Genomic DNA, 17,220 nt, shown 5'->3' with positions numbered 1-17,220 from the left:
TTTAACCGTTGTTGTTGGGGAGGGGGGTATGTGTGCACAACATCTGATATTAAAAACCTTGCGACTTCCATCTCTTACATGAAATAGATGATCAACCTCTCTCCAGCAGATGGCGATCATGAGTCACGCCGAAATTTAAGTTGCCTGGGGAAATGGTGTTGCGTGTATATTCTTAGCTTACAAATACAGATGCCTCCCTCTGACTGACTCTTTCCTAAAATGAATGAAAAGGGGAAGTTATACCTATTTCCTTTTTACTTTCTGATAAGCCATGGTCTCTAATTTTTATTGAAAAAAAAATCTAAAAGCCAGAAAGGTAAAGGGATTGTTTCCCTCGCTCAGCCAGTTTTCAAATAAGAACTGGTTTTCTGTGTCCATCCCTACCCCTGAAACCATAATTTCATTCAGGTATTAATTTCATTAACTTTAGTGAGGCTGCTAATAGATGTTAAGTATTGGGGAAACACAAGCTAATAAGGAACACTCAGCTGAGACCCTGAGCATCGGGGTCTGAACAAATTCCTTAAGTAAGGAAATCTAAAGGACCCCAGAGTGGTGACCCAAAAATTTGGTTCAACAGAAGCTTTCAGCGGGGTGGTCACTATTAAAATGAAACCCCAAAGATTATTTTACCAGTTAAAGGAGATCAGGGGGTTTGGCGGGCTTTTTTGTTTCTGTTTTACTATACAAAAGATCAGAGGTCTTTTTGGGGGAAAAGAACAGGCACTGAAGAGTCTGCCATTGAAAGCTATTTTTTTTTTTTTAAAGATTTTATTTATTTATTTGACAGAGAGACAGCCAGCGAGAGAGGGAACACAAGCAGGGGGAGCGGGAGAGGAAGAAGCAGGCTCCTAGCGGAGGAGCCTGATGTGGGGCTCGATCCCAGAACTCCGGGATCACACCCTGAGCCGAAGGCAGACGTTTAGCAACTGCGCCACCCAGGCGCCCCTGAAAGCTATTTTTCTGACAAATGCTTTTCCCATCCCTGATCATTGGAAGACTAGGGGTTTTAGTGTATCTTGAGCCTAGGCAGTATCATTCCTTCCTTGGTCTGAGCTTTCATTCCTTGTTAAAATCAATGAAGGTGAGTGTTCCATAGGAATTGGGGATGCCTGCCATTTAAAACCACCCTACTGGGGCAGCTTTCAACATGTCAGAGCACAGATCCTGCTGGGGCGTTGCCTGGCTTTAAATTCAGCTGTCGTAGCGTTAGGGGTCAACCATTTTGGCTTCTTCTTTGGCTACTTTAATAAGACATGTTGATTATGTAATCTTTTTTATGTGATTGGACTCTTGTTTTTTATGTAGTCCGTAAGATTAGACTTAGCCTATAAGATAGTGAAGTTTAATCCATGAGAGTCGTTTTTAAATCTTTTTTTAAAGAGCAAACCCCATTTTCCAAACAAAATATTACCTTAATCATCATGTATATGATAGATAAAAGTAAAGCTGCTCCGTTTAAAGAGTGGAGGGGTAGGGAGGAGCCCCACACTGGCTCTCCCCTCAGCCTCAAAACCTTGCCGTCGTCATGGTCTGTGAGGAGCTTTTCACGATTCTGGGGTTCCACTGAGCACCGTTTGAAAACCGTATAATATTCCATCTGTGTGTGAAATTTTGGGGAAGTGTGCTCCTCTGAATACTATAGATTTTCAATACTTTTCACTTTTCAATAAAAGACCAGATCATTGTTGTGGCTCTATACAAGATGTTTCTGAACATATTTGAATTAATCATGCGAATTGCCATTGACATGTTAGTGGTAGTGCTACATTAAAGACATTCAAAATTTGAAAGATTTGTAGAGCTTTTCCTGAAAATGAGAATATTTTTAATATGTTACAAAATAAGTAAAAACATTATAAATGATGACGGTTGTACTTAATTTTAAGCCTTTCTATCTTATCCTCCAGTGTTTGTTCAAACAAGTAATTCAGTTTTTGAAATTTGGTTAAAGCCTTATTCTTTTGGGTGCTATAAACTCCTAGCATAAGCTGCAAAAATATCCAAATAGACCAAGAACATCCAAGAAGATAAGGATATTGGTCCCTTGGCACAGTGCTTTGTCACTTTTCTTTCCCAGCAATCTGAGCTCTAGAAAATACTCCCTTCACCCTCCAGGGCACTAAAAGAAAGTAGGAAATGTGAGAGGTTTGAAAAACCCTCTGGATATTGTTTTCCCTACTGACAAGTCATTGTTAGAGGAGAGGATTTAGGACTTCTACAACCGTCTATAAAATAACAGGGTCATCTCTGCTATCGGGTGGGACAGTCTGAGCTCTAACACTTGCATTCAGATGGTAAACTTTCCAGGATTAAAAAAAAAAAAATCTAATGCTATGAGTTGTTTCAAGATGTTCCTGAAACATCTTTTTTTCCGTTGCTAAATATAGGCCAAGAGGCAGCATTTATTCCTAGGAAGACAAAATCATACAGGAACAAGAAGGTTCGTTCACATAGTTAAAATGCAAAGGGGATTAATTAGAATCCTATCAGGTGCTTGAGGTGTCTTGACCCAGTTTAGGAAGGGGAATCATGGCATCGTTTGGGGTTTTATGGAAGGTAACACCTCTTCACCTCTTCCTCACCACTTCTGAGAACTTAGTTGTCTCATTCCTTCAGACAGTATACTTGACCTGCTTTACCTTCTTTAACCTTGTTCTTTTGAAAGACAATTAGTGTATTTGGACTGGTAATTTTAGATTATGAAACCACTTAATAGTGTTGGTCTGCATTTTTAAAAATCTGATTTTTAAAATTAAATTTAGAACTAATTTATATGTATTTGGTCAGGAAAAATTACAGATAAGTAACAGAATAATTACGAAGCTTTATGCTTCATTAGCAGTGGTTTCTCTGAAATTTCTCACCTTGTTCTTTGATCTGTCACTTTGCATTTATTCTAACATGTTTCTAAAACAAAAAAAAATTTTTTTTTTTTTTTGCCTCATAGTCATACTCTGCTGCTGGGTTCTTTTGAAAATTAATAGTAGAGAGGGCTCTGATCTTATCAGGGAAGATTTTATAATTAAACCATTGGTTGAAATAGGAAGGTGTGCCTTCATGGTAAATACAGGCTTTTGAAAACATTTTATATTTATTTGCTTCAAAAGAAAAATGCAGTTATATCTTCAGCATTGCACAGATGACCTACTAATCACATGTACTGTTTGTGAAAGCAAAGTATTTATCTTGAGCAGTAGCAGAAAACAGAGTGAGATCTAACACCTGTCTAGATTGGGCAGTGACTGAAGCAGGATTTCCCTGGCAATCAAGTTGGGGGTTTTTTTTTCTTTTTTTTTTTTTCTTGTTATTTGGCATAGATTACAAAATATGTTTTTAAAAAATGATAATTTATCTGATGCGATTTTTTTTAAAGATTTTATTTATTTATTTATTTATTTATTTATTTATTTGACAGAGAGAGAGACAGCCAGAGAGAGAGGGAACACAGGCAGGGGGAGTGGGAGAGGAAGAAGCAGGCTCCCAGCGGAGGAGCCTGATGTGGGGCTCGATCCCAGGACTCTGGGATCACGCCCTGAGCTGAGGGCAGACGCTTAATGACTGAGCCACCCAGGCGCCCCTGATGCAGTATTTTTAATAGAGAGGAGTCAGGGAGGATCATTTGTGTGCTTAAAAGTAATCAGAAAACTGTAGCTTTGACAGTCTATTCCTCCTTTGAATCAGATTACAATGTTTCACACACATTTTGTAATTTTTTATTAATGTAGAGCCACCACTAGATTGAAGCTTCATGAGAGCAAGGAACTCTTTTTATGGTATTCATCACTGTATTTCCAGTGCCTGCCTGTCTGCCCTGTGTTAATTGCTGAATAAATATTTGACGAATAAATAAATGATTCAATTAAATAATTTATCCAGAAGCTAAGTTTCTTTAGTAGGTGCTTGCTTAATGAAAGCCTGGCTCCTATTACTAATACAGTCTATGCTTTGTACACAGTGAGGATGTTCATATCACATGTGTTGTCACTAAGGATTTATTTAGGGATAGGGAAAACAGCTAATAATTTTCAAGAATGCATTCTATAGAAATGTAGACTCAGCCATTTTAAAGACTTGTCTTCTAAGTTATTTAGCATATGAATGTGAGAAGCACATGGTTGGAAAGATTCAACAGCACATGTCTAAACCCATGGCAGGCTCTGTTCTGGGCTCTTGGGCTAGCAGGGGACAGGGACAGAGACATCCCTGTCTTCAATTTTAGTGGGTGGAGATAGGCAGGGCACTTGTAAGCTGAAAAATGTTAATTCCAGACCGGACTTAGTGCCCCGGGCACCGAGATGAGTCACTAAGATAGGACAATGAGGTGTAGTGATCTTTTTTACATTATTTCCTTTATTCCTCCCTCAAATGTGGTTGACATTTCTGAGGTTTTTAAAGACTGCTTTGATGTGGCATAATATAGATCAACCATTACACTCCGTGTGACTAAACACAACAGTTTAGCACCCCTCGCAACATGTGGCAACGAGTGGTTTGGAGGATTCCTAGAAAAATATAAAACTTAATGGAAAACAGGACTTCTCTTGAACATTTATGACTGCCAAGTTCACAGTAACTTCTGTATTAGAATGCAATGCTTTTTCAGATAAAACTACCACTGCTGTTCTTAGTAGCTGCAAATATCACTTTCATTTATACTAAAAAATGAAATGTACTAGATGAAAATTTACATGATGTACTAGTGATTTCGTGGTTTAAAATTCCAGTAGTTTCCTGTTTTACTGTTTGCTTAAGAATATTTGCAGTCTATCAGCTCATCTACTGAGACCTGCCACTTTTGAGCATTGACTAAACTCCAAGTCTTCAGCTCTTTACCCTGATTACTTAGTTCAAGGGCCTATAAAGTGGGGTACACAAGATGATCCTTTGGGGTGAGCAGGAAAATGTGATAGTTTCTTTTTATATTTTATCTCAGCTTTTTTATAATTTCTGTTTTTGCATCCTGGAAAGTACAGAATTTATTAATATTAACAGAGCAAACATGTTTTATTAAAACACAGCGATGTCCTAGGTGAGTACTCAACATTTTTTCCTATGATACTACTCAAAAAAAAAAAAGAAAAGAAAAGAAAAAAGTTTTGAGATGACTGATCTAACTTCATTCTCAGATCGACCCTATTCAGTCCGTATTACTAGCCTTATCTTGCAGGTGTAGAAATTCCTAGGAAAGGTACTTGCTGAAGAACATGTATCAAGTGGTTGGCAAAGTAGGGATTCAAATCCCAGTTCCATCTTAGTTCCAAAACCCACGTTAACAATCCACATGTTATTCTGTGGGTTTGGTATAGAGAAAGCAAGAATGTATGTAAAATGTTGTAAACGTGAGACATAAAATGTAACCAAGCATGTTGGTTGTGCAACCAACAGATCAGCACTTGAGAGATACTGATGTGGTTGGGACATGTCCATGGAGTCAATGAGGTGGCTCTGGACACCCTATTTTCCTTAAAACTAGAGGCAGAAGTTTGTTTTTCATGATTTTCCCTCAACCCATCTTTAGAATCGTATTTAAAGTTTTTAAGGATCCCTTAGATCTCTGTTCACATGCATCTCCTTTCTGGCCTGATAGGTCTCTTACTATGAGCATTTCAGGGTAGGCTTTCCACCCTGGGTATTGCTGTCTTCTCTCTCAGAGAAGATGGATGTTGTTTTTGTAGGCTACACCCAATCGCCTCTCAAATCCTGATTCCTTTCAGCTGGGTGTGTGAATTCTTATTTGGCAAGCCCTCGGCTGCATGAGAGTTCAAGTATGATTTCCGTGGTTCAAAAAGCACCAAGTTAAAATCTCCTTGGCCTTAGAAAAATGAACCAGTTGCCTGATTTCTCCAGAAGCAGGCAAATGAGTCATTCCAGTGGTTTAATGCTCTTAGTCCCAGCGTTCTGTAGCCCCACTTACACTGAAAGGAAAGTACGAGGTTCTCCTTTTTTAAATAAAGCCCCACTGTTGCATGCTCCAAGATGCTGAGAAGAAAACCCACAAGGGTGAATGTCGACCAGTGGAATGCAGAACAGAGAGGAGCCCGGCAGCCTTTGCGATCAGCACAATAAAATGACTAAGGATCACATACCCACGAGCTCATCCTGTGTCCAGGGTTACCATATTTCCAAGCTAAACAGAATGATAACTGCCATAGCCTCTTAACTGGTCCTAAGGCCTCTGTTCTTCCTGATCCATCCCTAGTCTGCCACCAGTAATCTTTCTGGAATGTAAGTCTAATCCTGTCCCTCTTCTAAAACTCCTTTTCACATCACCTTTGCCTTTGAAATCGTGCACAAAACCCACCCTTCCATTTCCACTCCCTACTGGTTTTTCCAGCCTCCTCTTTTTTCCTGACTTCTCAAAGTTTGAGATGACTGGTCCGATTTCATCCTTAGAGCAATCCTACCAGGTTAATATCATTTGAATCCCTACCACACCTCGTTTCATGTATTCTTTCCATACTGTCTCAATGGCAGCTTCTCAAACACAATATGCGTTTGCATACTTCTCTCTTCACACATGTGATTTCTTCTGTTCGGAATTCCTTTGCCCATCCTTCCCCCCCCCACCCTTGGCCAAGTCTTAATTCTTCACTTAAGATTTAAGGTCAAGTGTTAACTCATGTTGGACTGGATCTTTGAGCCAGCCAGACTAAAGAAGAGATCCCTTCCCTGTGTGTCCCTTTTGTACCCACAAAAAATGTTTTGTTTACTTTTAAGATCATTTAGAGCATATGGTAATATTATTTGGGGAGAACACTGTTCTCTGATGGTAGCCCCGTATTACAGTTAAGAGATTTTGTCTGTAGTTTGGGATTGTAAAGAGAGAGAACTGGGTCCAGAGGATTCTGAGGCCATCCTAAGGAAGAAGGGTAGGATTTGGACAAGGAAATATCCAGAGCAGACTGGAGCCCACTGCAGAGAAGGGCTGCTCACAGGTATTCTGCAGAGCAGGGTCTGCAAACGCCAGCACCCACCGCCTGGTTCTGTAAATAAAGTTTTATTGGAACACAGCAGCAACCACTTGTTCACCATCGTCTTTGGTTGTTTTCATGCCATGTCAGAACGGAGTAGTTGCAGCAGAGAATGCGTAGCCCTCAAACCCTAAAATGTTTACTGTCTGTCCCTTTACAGGAACAGCCTGTCAGCCTTGCTCTACCTAAGCAGCTGTTAGAGCTAGGTCCTTGGGGCCATAGCACCGTTACCACTGCACATGTCCAGATCTCACGTCAGACCTACTCGACGAGAAATTCTGGGTTTGGGGCCCCGCGATCTGCGTATAATTACCCCTTAGGTGACTCTGATAACCACCGCCCTAGGTTTCCGGCCCCCTGGCTACTTACTTGGGGCTTGATGCTAGCCAGGCAGCCGGGATCCAGGAGAAACAGACACCAGTAAAAGGAAAGGAGGTACAATCAGCGAGCTAGGGGGAATCCAAAGAAGATTCTCCACTGGTTAAGTTCTAAAATGTAAATTACCCAGGGGAAGGAACTCATTGTTGGATCCCACCATCTTGCCCAGAACGACTTGCTTGGAATGTATCTGTGAAAGATGAGTGCAGGCCTGTGTGTGTGGAGAGGAGCCCGTCCCAAAATGTAACTCCGGAGCCTGCAGGTGGAAACGGGGGAATGGGTATGCTCGGCAGGAGTGGCTCAGGACCAAGTCTGAAACCACTTCAGAGAAACAAAGTTACTACCGAAGACTGAAGAACAGAAACAAATATTTAAAAACCTATAATGATTTGAATAAAATTCTTTCATTTAATCAGTTTTACTTCTCATTTGCTGCCTTTGGGTGTTTGTTGATTCCCGGGATTTTGTTCTTACCATTGCAGCTCAGCTGCACCTCTGTTTGACCTTGGATAATTTACTGAACCTCCCCAAAGCTATTAACTGAATTAATAAATGTAACGCACTTGGCAGTGTCTGATACATTTTCTCTAGTAAGGAAATATTTCTTCATCTTCCTGGCCACAATCTTATTTCATATTGAAGTAGAGGCTACCAAATGTTGCCGATATTTACTCCAGTAGGATAACTTTCTTACCAACTTTCTTTCTTTGTCTTTAAAGAAACTTCTGCCGAATAGTCCCTGTTGTAATATGAAGCCCAGATTGATACAAGTTTGATTATTACACTTTTTATCGTTTAGGAACATTAACACAGACTTTGTAAAAATACGAAATCATCTAAGTACTAACCAAACACTTGCTAATACGGAAATAAGTCATTTTGAGGTTCTGTTATTTAGCAAAATATACATGTTCTGGGAAAAACATAATTTCTAAATCCATCATAATACATTTTATCATACAGTTTTTAAATACGCTGCATGAAGCCTTTTATCTTTACTAGGGTAGAAATTTTACATTTATATGACTTTTCAAAATTCTGCATACATTATGAACATCTGAAAGAAAATAAGATTCTTGAGGGCTTTACTAGGTGAATAAATATTATTTCATGATTTTTCAGTGATAATTAAATCTACATTATGTCGAAGAGTCATCAACCCGAAACCTTTATAACTTTTGGCATAGTGACATTTTGAAAGTAAAATTAGTGTTTGAGATTTTTTTTTTTTAATTCCATAAATGCCATGGGAATTTTATCACGTTTCAACACTTGCTGAATATGTAATTCCCATAGAGCCCATTAGTGGCCATCTGTGTAAGGTAATACATGTTTGGGATGAAATTGATTATGGCTTAAACACTCCTCTGTTATAATCAGGAAAAGCACGCAAAGTTCAAATTTTTTTTTCTAGTGGTCATTATGTAGCTAAAGATATTAATTTCCAGGGGCAGAACAGCCTATCACTCAAGATCTTAATCTCACAATAAATGACACCAGGGCCAAAGGAAAGGTGGCTGCAGAGCCTTGCACTCAAATTAGCAAGTGCTGTTCCCGAGGAGTTCCTAGAATAAATGGAAGATTAACGGACTTGAGAACACAGTTTTTCCTCTGTAGGCTTCAAAATAGACCCACTGCAATTTTGTTGACTATTCAGAACTGTTTCATCAGCCTTTTTAGAAATTCCTTTTATCCAAGTCACCAACACACCCCAGGTTAGCCTGCTTGTTGACTTTTCTCCACATACACATCACTGGCCCTACCTCTTTAGTCCTTTATAGTATTTTTACCTGGTTTAAAAAATGTTTCCTTCTTACCTGTGCAAAACTAAATCCTTCCTTCAAATATGGCTTCAATGTGATCTCCCCCATGCAGTTTATTTTTATTAGATTTGTGCATGGAAATGTATATCTGTATACTTCCTGAATCATTTCTCCCCTTAGAACTACAAGATACTCAAATATACTTGTTTATGGATTTCTGATGAATGTGTTCACATCTTGGCTCTCCCGTTATCTACTTACCTCAGAGTTTTGTGAGACATTGCGAAAAAAATAATTTTTTAGGTTAGAAAATTTTGAAAGCTTATATTACTGAACTATCCCCCGGATCATCAAAAAAATCTTATCATGCTTTCTGTGGAATATTTGACATTCGAACACAGCTATATTCTGATCTTCCCTGGGATGGGGGCCAGGATGATTTAGCTGCAGATGCCCCAAAAGTAGCTGAAAGAATGGGGATAGAATCATTGTCTGAACGTTGAAATACAGCAATTGTGATGTTGGCATAGTTATTGCTGAACTGTTCTTCCTTCTTTCTTGAGCTTCTTGATGATAATTATTCACCAGGTTATGATCGATTTCAAATCTGCTTCCCATTACAGATAATAAAATAATACTATCTCCTTAAAGAAGGGAATTTGCCTTCCTGTCTTATGTATTATAAACTAAGAAGTCATACATCAAGGGAATCTAATAGCTATATAACTTATTTGGAGTATATTCAAAAGAATATGGTCTAGATTGCAGCAATACCTTATATTTGGATTTTGGTTTTGGTTTTTTTGGTGTTTTTGTTTTGTTTTTTGGTCATTCCCTCACTTTCACTAACTCAACAAACGCTGAGTGCTGACTGTCAGTGTTCTGGAGATGTAGTATAAAAATGAACAAGACATGGTCCCTACTCTTGAACGAAACTATCAGTTGTACATTTAAACGGTTAATCTGAATATGATAAATTAAGATGTGTAAAGATGAGCAGAGTTCTATCAGGGCACTGCAGAGGGGAAAACTTGTATTATAAGTAAAACTTCAAAGAAGCAGTAACTTTTGAGTTTGGCCTTGCAGGATGAGCCAAGTTTCTCCAGGCAAAGCAGTGGGGGATGTGTTGTGTGTCTCTACAAACATACACGCACACATGAACACACGTGTACATAAACACCAGTGCACATGCGTGCCCATCTACAAGCACTGTGGCGAAGACTATTGGTTGGCTAATTTACTTATTTGTTTGTTTTATTATGTTCAGTTAGCCACTGTATAGTACATCATTAGTTTTTGATGTGGTGTTCAATGATTCGTTAATTACGTATAACACCCAGTGCTCATCACAGCATGTGCCGTCCTTAATACCCATCACCCTGTTACCCCTTCCCCCCACTCCCCTCCCCTCTGAAACCCTCAATTTGTTTCCCGGGGTCTATAGTCTCTCATGGTTCGTCTCCTTCTCTGATTTCTCCCCCTTCAGACTTCCCTCCCTTCCCCTCTGGTCCTCCATGCTATTGCTTATGTTCCACATATGAGTGAAACCATGTGATAATTGTCTTTCTCTGCTTGACTTACTTCACTTAGCATAATCCCTCCAGTTCCATCCATGTTGATGTAAGTGGTGGGTATTGGCTGGCTGATTTAACACCCATTCCCATCCCTCTTCTGTCTTCCCATCCCACCATTGAGGCTGGAAAAGCTAAGTACTACTAGTTAAGGATGGCCATGTAAGTTCAAATAACCGAATATGGCCATATTTGGAAATCTGAGGACTTTTAGAAACACTTTTGCTTTCAAATAAGAGATGGGTACAGTTGGCATTACCCCCTTACTCTTGTCCTCGGGTGTGGCAGTGCTAATTACAGCTGTGGCCGCCACCTTGAATGTTGAGAGAGACGTGCAGAGTGAATCTAATCCCATGACTGCCTGTCCCAATACTACTTACGGAAGGAAAACCAAATCTGTATTTAAGCCGTTGTTAGATTTTTTTCTATTACTTATAGCCAAAAGCATTCCTAACTAATACATTCATAAACTCTGTCACTTACTCAGGTGTGTTTGCACATATTTTAATGTATTTTCCATGCCTACTAAGACTTAAGACTAATTTTAAACTTAAACTTTGGTAAAGAGTAAATAGAGCTTAATGTTCGAAGGAAGAGAGAAAATGGAATGCTTTCTTTGTTTTTGCCAATTTGGACACTCTCCTTAGCACTTGATTTCCCTGGTACTTATCCTGTCCTTGTCTGATACTTTAAATAAAAAACAAAGGGAGGGCGCCTGGGCAGCTCAGATGGTTAAGCATCTGCCTTCAGCTCAGGTCATGATCTCAGGGTCGTGGGATCAAGCCCCGCATCAGGTTCCCTGCTCCCTCTCCCTCTGCTATTCCCCCTGTTCCCCCTGCTTTTGCTCTCTCGCTCTGTCAAATAAATAAATAAAATCTTTAAAACACACACACACACACACACACACACACGGCAAAAAGGGAGACAGAGCTTGAAAAGAAAGATAAATGTTGGGGTGGATCATGTTGGTGGTTAGGTTACAGGGAAAAATCCAAGAATCAGTTAAGATTGTGGCTTAGTTTGTCACTGTGCATTCCTGTGTATTTAGGACCAAGAACAATTACCTGCATCTATGTGATGAGCCAGGTTTGCCTAACAACCAAAAAGTTGTTCTCTTTTTTCCTCCATTTAGGCAGATGAGAGCAGAAACCATTTTTCTTCTTGGTGAGCAATTAGAAGAGCTTCCTGCAGAGCGCATTGATTGTGTTCAGTCTTGTATGAAAGATACCGTCTAGTGAGCAAGCATTCGAACAGTCTCTGGCCTTCCGCTACGCAAATACGGAGCAACGTGAAAAGTGTCCACCTGTTCTTTCTTACAGACACTGATGATCTCACTGGGTTTCTTTCTCTCTCCCTCAGCATTTCTAATTGTATGATATGTGTACCTTTTCTGACAGGGCATCAAATTACAATTTAATTAAGCATTCTTTCTTTTTTTTTTCTTTTAATAAGCATTTATTCTTACTCTTTTTCAAACAGGTCAGCAAGATTGCTTCTTTGCTATGTTGATCTTCCATAGTTGTTGGTATTTTCCAGTAGCTTCCTGCTCCTGTTTAACTCCCTTTTGATTTCCCCCTTCTATATGGCTCTTTGTTGTGTTTCTGTGTTTGTAAGAACCCGTTCCCTACCTTAGAGAGGAGTAAGGTAGTACAGGTATCTTCAGTTTCATGGCACAGTACTAGATTAAAGTCAGGGATCCTTAAGAGAAAACTCAGTGGGATAGTTGGAATTGATATCAAAGTCAGTGTATTACCATTTAGTCTCCAATGGAAAGACATATGCACACTTCAATTAACTAATCTAAACTGGTTTTCTTCTTCAAATTTTTTCCACTCCTTTTCCCCAGAATCTTCAGCTACTTGGAGCTACTGCCATTGAGGATAAATTACAAGATCAAGTGCCTGAAACTATAGAAACTCTCATGAAAGCAGACATCAAAATCTGGATCCTTACAGGAGACAAGCAAGAAACCGCCATTAACATTGGTAATTCACCTAATTTAAGCTTTAAATTGTGATGCTTTTTAACCTGTTGACATATTTTAGAAGATAAATTTGAGATATTTCAAGATCTGAAAGATTTGGTTTTGTAAGATTTCCAGATTTGTAATATTATTGCGTTTCTCTATTTAGTTATGGCCCCAGTGCCCCTTTACATTTGCAGTGGTTGTGTATACAGCCAGACCTTAGCTCTTGCAGCCACAAAGTAACCCTCCCTCACCTCTGTATCCCTGCCTACCCCCGCCTTCCATCCATAATTGACACATGAAGATCACATCTCTGCAGTTGCCTGTGAGCGTCTGGAGATTGGGATTACAGCTGACTTGTGTATTGGCACTTGCTCATGTGACCACAGGTTATTTCTGGGATGGGAAATAAGAAGGTTGCCAGTTTTCATTCATCCTGCAGTTAATTCATTTTTCACAAAGAGGTTTATTTAGGTAGCTCATGCTGCCATAACAAAATACCATGGATGGTGTGGTTTAAACAGCAGAAATTTATTGTCTCATAGTTCCGGAAGATGGAAGTTCAAGACCAAGTGTCAGCAGGTTTCAAAGCTTCTGAAAGCTTCTCTTCCTGGCTTGCAGTGGCCTCAGCCAACCCTTGCTCTGTAGACGCACCCTCCTGGTGTCTCTTCCTTTTCTTACAAGGGCACCAGTGCTATTGGATCAGACACCCACCTTCTGACCTCACGTAACTCTAACTTCTTGAAGGCCCAATCTGCAAATGTTGTGGGTTAGGGCTTCAACACGTAAAACGGTGGGGGGGGGGGGGAACACAATTCATCCATAACGGATGTCTCATTGAGAAGAACGTTAGTATTTGGCGTGAGGCCTGTAGTACCAGTAATATGCAAGAAAATGTCACTCTTTTTTTTTTTTTTCTTACATTCAGGAATAGTAGGTTGCCTGAACACTGTCAACCCTGACATAGATTCAATCTCTGGATATTCATGATATGAATTACATCCAAAACTCTCCCAAAGTTGAAACCATTAAGAGGTGTTTACAGACTGAAACCACATTTTTAAAAAGTCATCGTCAAATATCATTGAGAAACATTTAGCTGATGCTCCTTTTAGAATTTTTAGTATCATAGCATTCTATAAACATAAACTACAAATTTATAGTAAATTGCTGGTAGTAGAGGAAAATTCATTTTTAAGAGACACTAGCTAGTAGAAGTGTAAATCTCTAAGCCACACAAATGGTTAATTTTGATTATAAAAATTATCACTGGTGTGAGAGACAAATGGAAAGAAGATGTACAGGAATACAGAATGCTTTAGAGTTGGGAGACCTCAAAGACAAGCATGTTGAGCAGAAAACGTGAGTACAGGTAGAGGGAGACTGTGTGGTGACAAAGAGTGATACATGAGGAAAATTAAGTGATCCTGAAAATAGTTCAGGGCATGTAGCCATTGTGACTGTTCCTGTGAAGAGAATGGTGGTAGTTTCTGGTAACATTTAACTTTTCGAGTCTTGGGTCATAATCTTTGGGGCCCTTTTCCTAGAATAGTAGGTGAGATTCATTCATACAGCAAATGGTTACAGTGCATTGCACAGAAGGATTCAGTTTTAAATCAGGAGATCAGGAAGAACTCATGGAGATGGTGACATTTGAGAAACAACCTAAGAGAGAAGAGGGAGGGAGCTCGTCGTTTGGATGATTAGGGAAAGCTGTCTTCTGTTCTGGAAAGAGCAGAAATGCAAAGAGGGAGAGTTGGAGAAAAGGCCAGCAGTGTAACAGAGCCTCGGTTAGACGAGACCTCCAGGCCCGTGTGAGGGCTTTGCATTTACTCTGAGTGAGATGGGAAACCACAGGATGGTTCTGTGCAGAGGAAAGACATGGACTAACTTTCCTGTGAAAACGATCAGTCTGGACACTAGGCTGGCTGAGAATGGACTGGAAGGGAAGCAGGTGTGGAAGCAGGGAGACCAGTGAAGAGGCTCTCACATTAATCCAGGTGAGGCATGGTGGTGACTTGGACCTGGGTGGTAACAGTGAAGCTGGTGAGAAATGGTTGGAATACGTATATATTTTAAAGATGGAGCCCACAGGATTGACTAATAGATTACATGTAGGGCATGAGAAAGAAAGGACTCAGGCATAACTCCAAGAATTTTAGCCATAGTGACTGAAGGATGGAGTCACCACTAACCACAATGAGGAAGACTGAGGAGAAGCAGGTTTTCTGGGAGGAGATCAGGGGTCTCATTTTTGGATCTGTTAGGTTTGAGATGCCTGATTTGCACCTCAGTATCTGTGTTACCCAGGCACTGGAGTGTGAGAGGGTGGAGTTTAGGGAAGAGCTCTAAGTGGGAGATCTGAGTTCCAGAATGGTCAGTGTTTAGATGGTGTTTAAAATCATTGTATCAGATGAGCTCACAAAAGGAGTAAGTATCGATGACATTAGTTTACATGTGATGGTCATATTTTAAACACCAGTCAGCGAGGTTTTTCTCTCCAGCCACGTTCAGCTAGACGCCCATGGGTCCAGAGGAGGCAGAGTTGGTTTAATGAGCGGGTGATTTCACCCCACGGCAGGTATGGCAAGCAAGAGAGGACAGGACCGTAGAGGACATGACCACAGTCCAAGGGTGGGGAGATGGTGGTGGGATCAGTGGTCCAAAAGATAGCCGGACAACCGTTCTGCACCTCCTCCAGAAACAACCATCAGCCCATCTGCTCTCCTCACGTTGGTCATCATGAAGGACATTCCATATAAATTCGTTAGTTTTCAGGACACTGAGAATCATCACCACATTCTCTTTCCCTACTTGTTTATCAAGACAGCCTTCACACACCAAATGTTATCCTTGTGTCACTCCTCTAATAAGCAGAGCATTTCTTTAACTTCCTGCAAACTGGAAACAGGTGACTGTCATCAAGTCCTAATGAAATAGATAAAACCTTAATTTTATCTAATAAAATAGATTAAAAATAAATAAAATTTAGATGTTTTTATAGTATTATCACTTTAACATCTTCACTACTTCTCTCTAGAGAAATGAATAATATCAATTAATCTACTCTTTGTTTGGACATAGGACACTCCTGCAAACTTTTGAGGAAGAACATGGGAATGATCGTTATAAATGAAGGCTCTCTTGATGTAAGTAAAATTATCTTATTTTTAAAAAAATGCTTTAATAACTTAATCATCTTGTAGTATTTTATTTTATATCCAAATAGCTGTAGAAATATTTGATCTTCCTTAGGTTAAAAGATACTTCTCATTCTTGTTCTGCTGTAACATAATGTATACTGTTCTGAACCACATTGAGGTAAATAGATTCCAGCTTTGTGTCTGAGACAGCTGAAACAAGTTGCTAAATGATTTGCTTGGTGGTGTGAGACAAAACTACTTTACAAAAGCATTATGTCAGGAGGTTACTGAGTGACTACAGTTTGTTCATATCTACCTGGGAATTTTTTTTTAAAAGATTTTATTTATTCATCTGAGAGAGGGAGAGAGCACAAGCAAGGTGGGGGCAGGGGCAAAGAGAGAGGGAGACACAGACTCCCTGCTGAGCAGGGAACCCAACATGGGGCTCCATCCCCAGACTCTGGGTTCATGATCCGAGCCAAAGGCAAACATTTAACCGACTCAGCCTCCCAGGCGCTCCCTACCTGGGAATTTTGTATATAAAACATTTAATATCTGCTTTAGCTTCCAGGGTTAATATAGGTTTTGTTTCTTTAAAAAAAATCTGCAGAACCTATTAAATGCACGAATTCACCATTTCTTATAGGAAAGTCATGTTGTTGTTGTATTTTTTTAAATGTCCTAACTTCTGGGCTGAAATATAAATTCCTAGGATGTCCTTTTTTCATGGCTGTGATCACATGAAGTTATATTTGGGAAAGATTTGTTATGTGTACAGTGTAAAATAGAAGTTAAGCAAAAAAATATGCAGGTCAAATGACCTGTAAGAATTTTAAAGTAAAGGCGACTGTAACTTAAGGTGGAAGACAGAACAGGGGAGGTGAGTATACAACTGCTTAAAATAGTCACCGTGACGCAAAGAGCAAAGCAGAGAAGAACCTGTTATTAAGGATGTGAGTGAAGTGGAGAGAGGCCAGGTACATAGAAGGGATGGTGAAGAGGCAAATGTTCAGAAGTCAGGTAGAGAACAGAAATTACATCTAAGAAGTGATTTGACTTCTGATCTTTGAATTGGAATGATGAGCTCTTCGTTATTTGTCCTCAGAACAATCCTTGTGATCCTTTTCCCTTTCTTGTGAAACCTTCAAGAAACGTGTAGCCTAAAGAATAATACATGATTTTGAAACCATGAAAGTTGTTCACATCTTTAATAATAAGTACATTTTGTGAACCGTGCTTTTTTTTTTAAGGTTTTATTTATTTATTTATTTGACAGAGAGATAGCGAGAGAGAGAGAGCACAAGCTGGGGGTAGAGGCAGAAGGAGAGGAAGAAGTAGGCTCCTTGCTAAGCAGGGAGCCCGATGTGGGACTCGATCCCAGGACCCCGGGATCATGACCTGAGCCACAGGCAGACGCTTAACTGA

General features: G+C 39.8%; 1 protein-coding gene and 1 long non-coding RNA gene across 7 annotated transcripts in view; one reads left to right on the top strand and one right to left on the bottom strand.

The window, feature by feature from the left end:
* The window catches only part of ATP8A1 (ATPase phospholipid transporting 8A1), a 224,981-nt gene that overhangs the window by 122,042 nt on the left and 85,719 nt on the right, over window positions 1-17,220 (top strand). For all 5 annotated transcript variants that reach the window (XM_044387700.2, XM_026508812.4, XM_044387701.3 and 2 more), the window contains 2 exons: window positions 12,533-12,671; window positions 15,737-15,801. In XM_044387700.2, coding sequence (XP_044243635.1) covers window positions 12,533-12,671; window positions 15,737-15,801 — 204 coding nt within the window. The remainder of the gene's footprint in view (window positions 1-12,532; window positions 12,672-15,736; window positions 15,802-17,220) is intronic.
* LOC113262446 (uncharacterized) overlaps window positions 1-17,220 on the bottom strand; it is a 54,897-nt gene that overhangs the window by 31,198 nt on the left and 6,479 nt on the right. The window lies entirely within an intron of this gene.

The sequence above is a fragment of the Ursus arctos genome, unplaced genomic scaffold (genome assembly GCF_023065955.2).
Source record: "Ursus arctos isolate Adak ecotype North America unplaced genomic scaffold, UrsArc2.0 scaffold_9, whole genome shotgun sequence".
Lineage (NCBI taxonomy): Eukaryota > Metazoa > Chordata > Mammalia > Carnivora > Ursidae > Ursus > Ursus arctos.
Note: the sequence above shows the minus strand (reverse complement) of the source record. Positions and strands in the feature narration are given on the sequence as shown.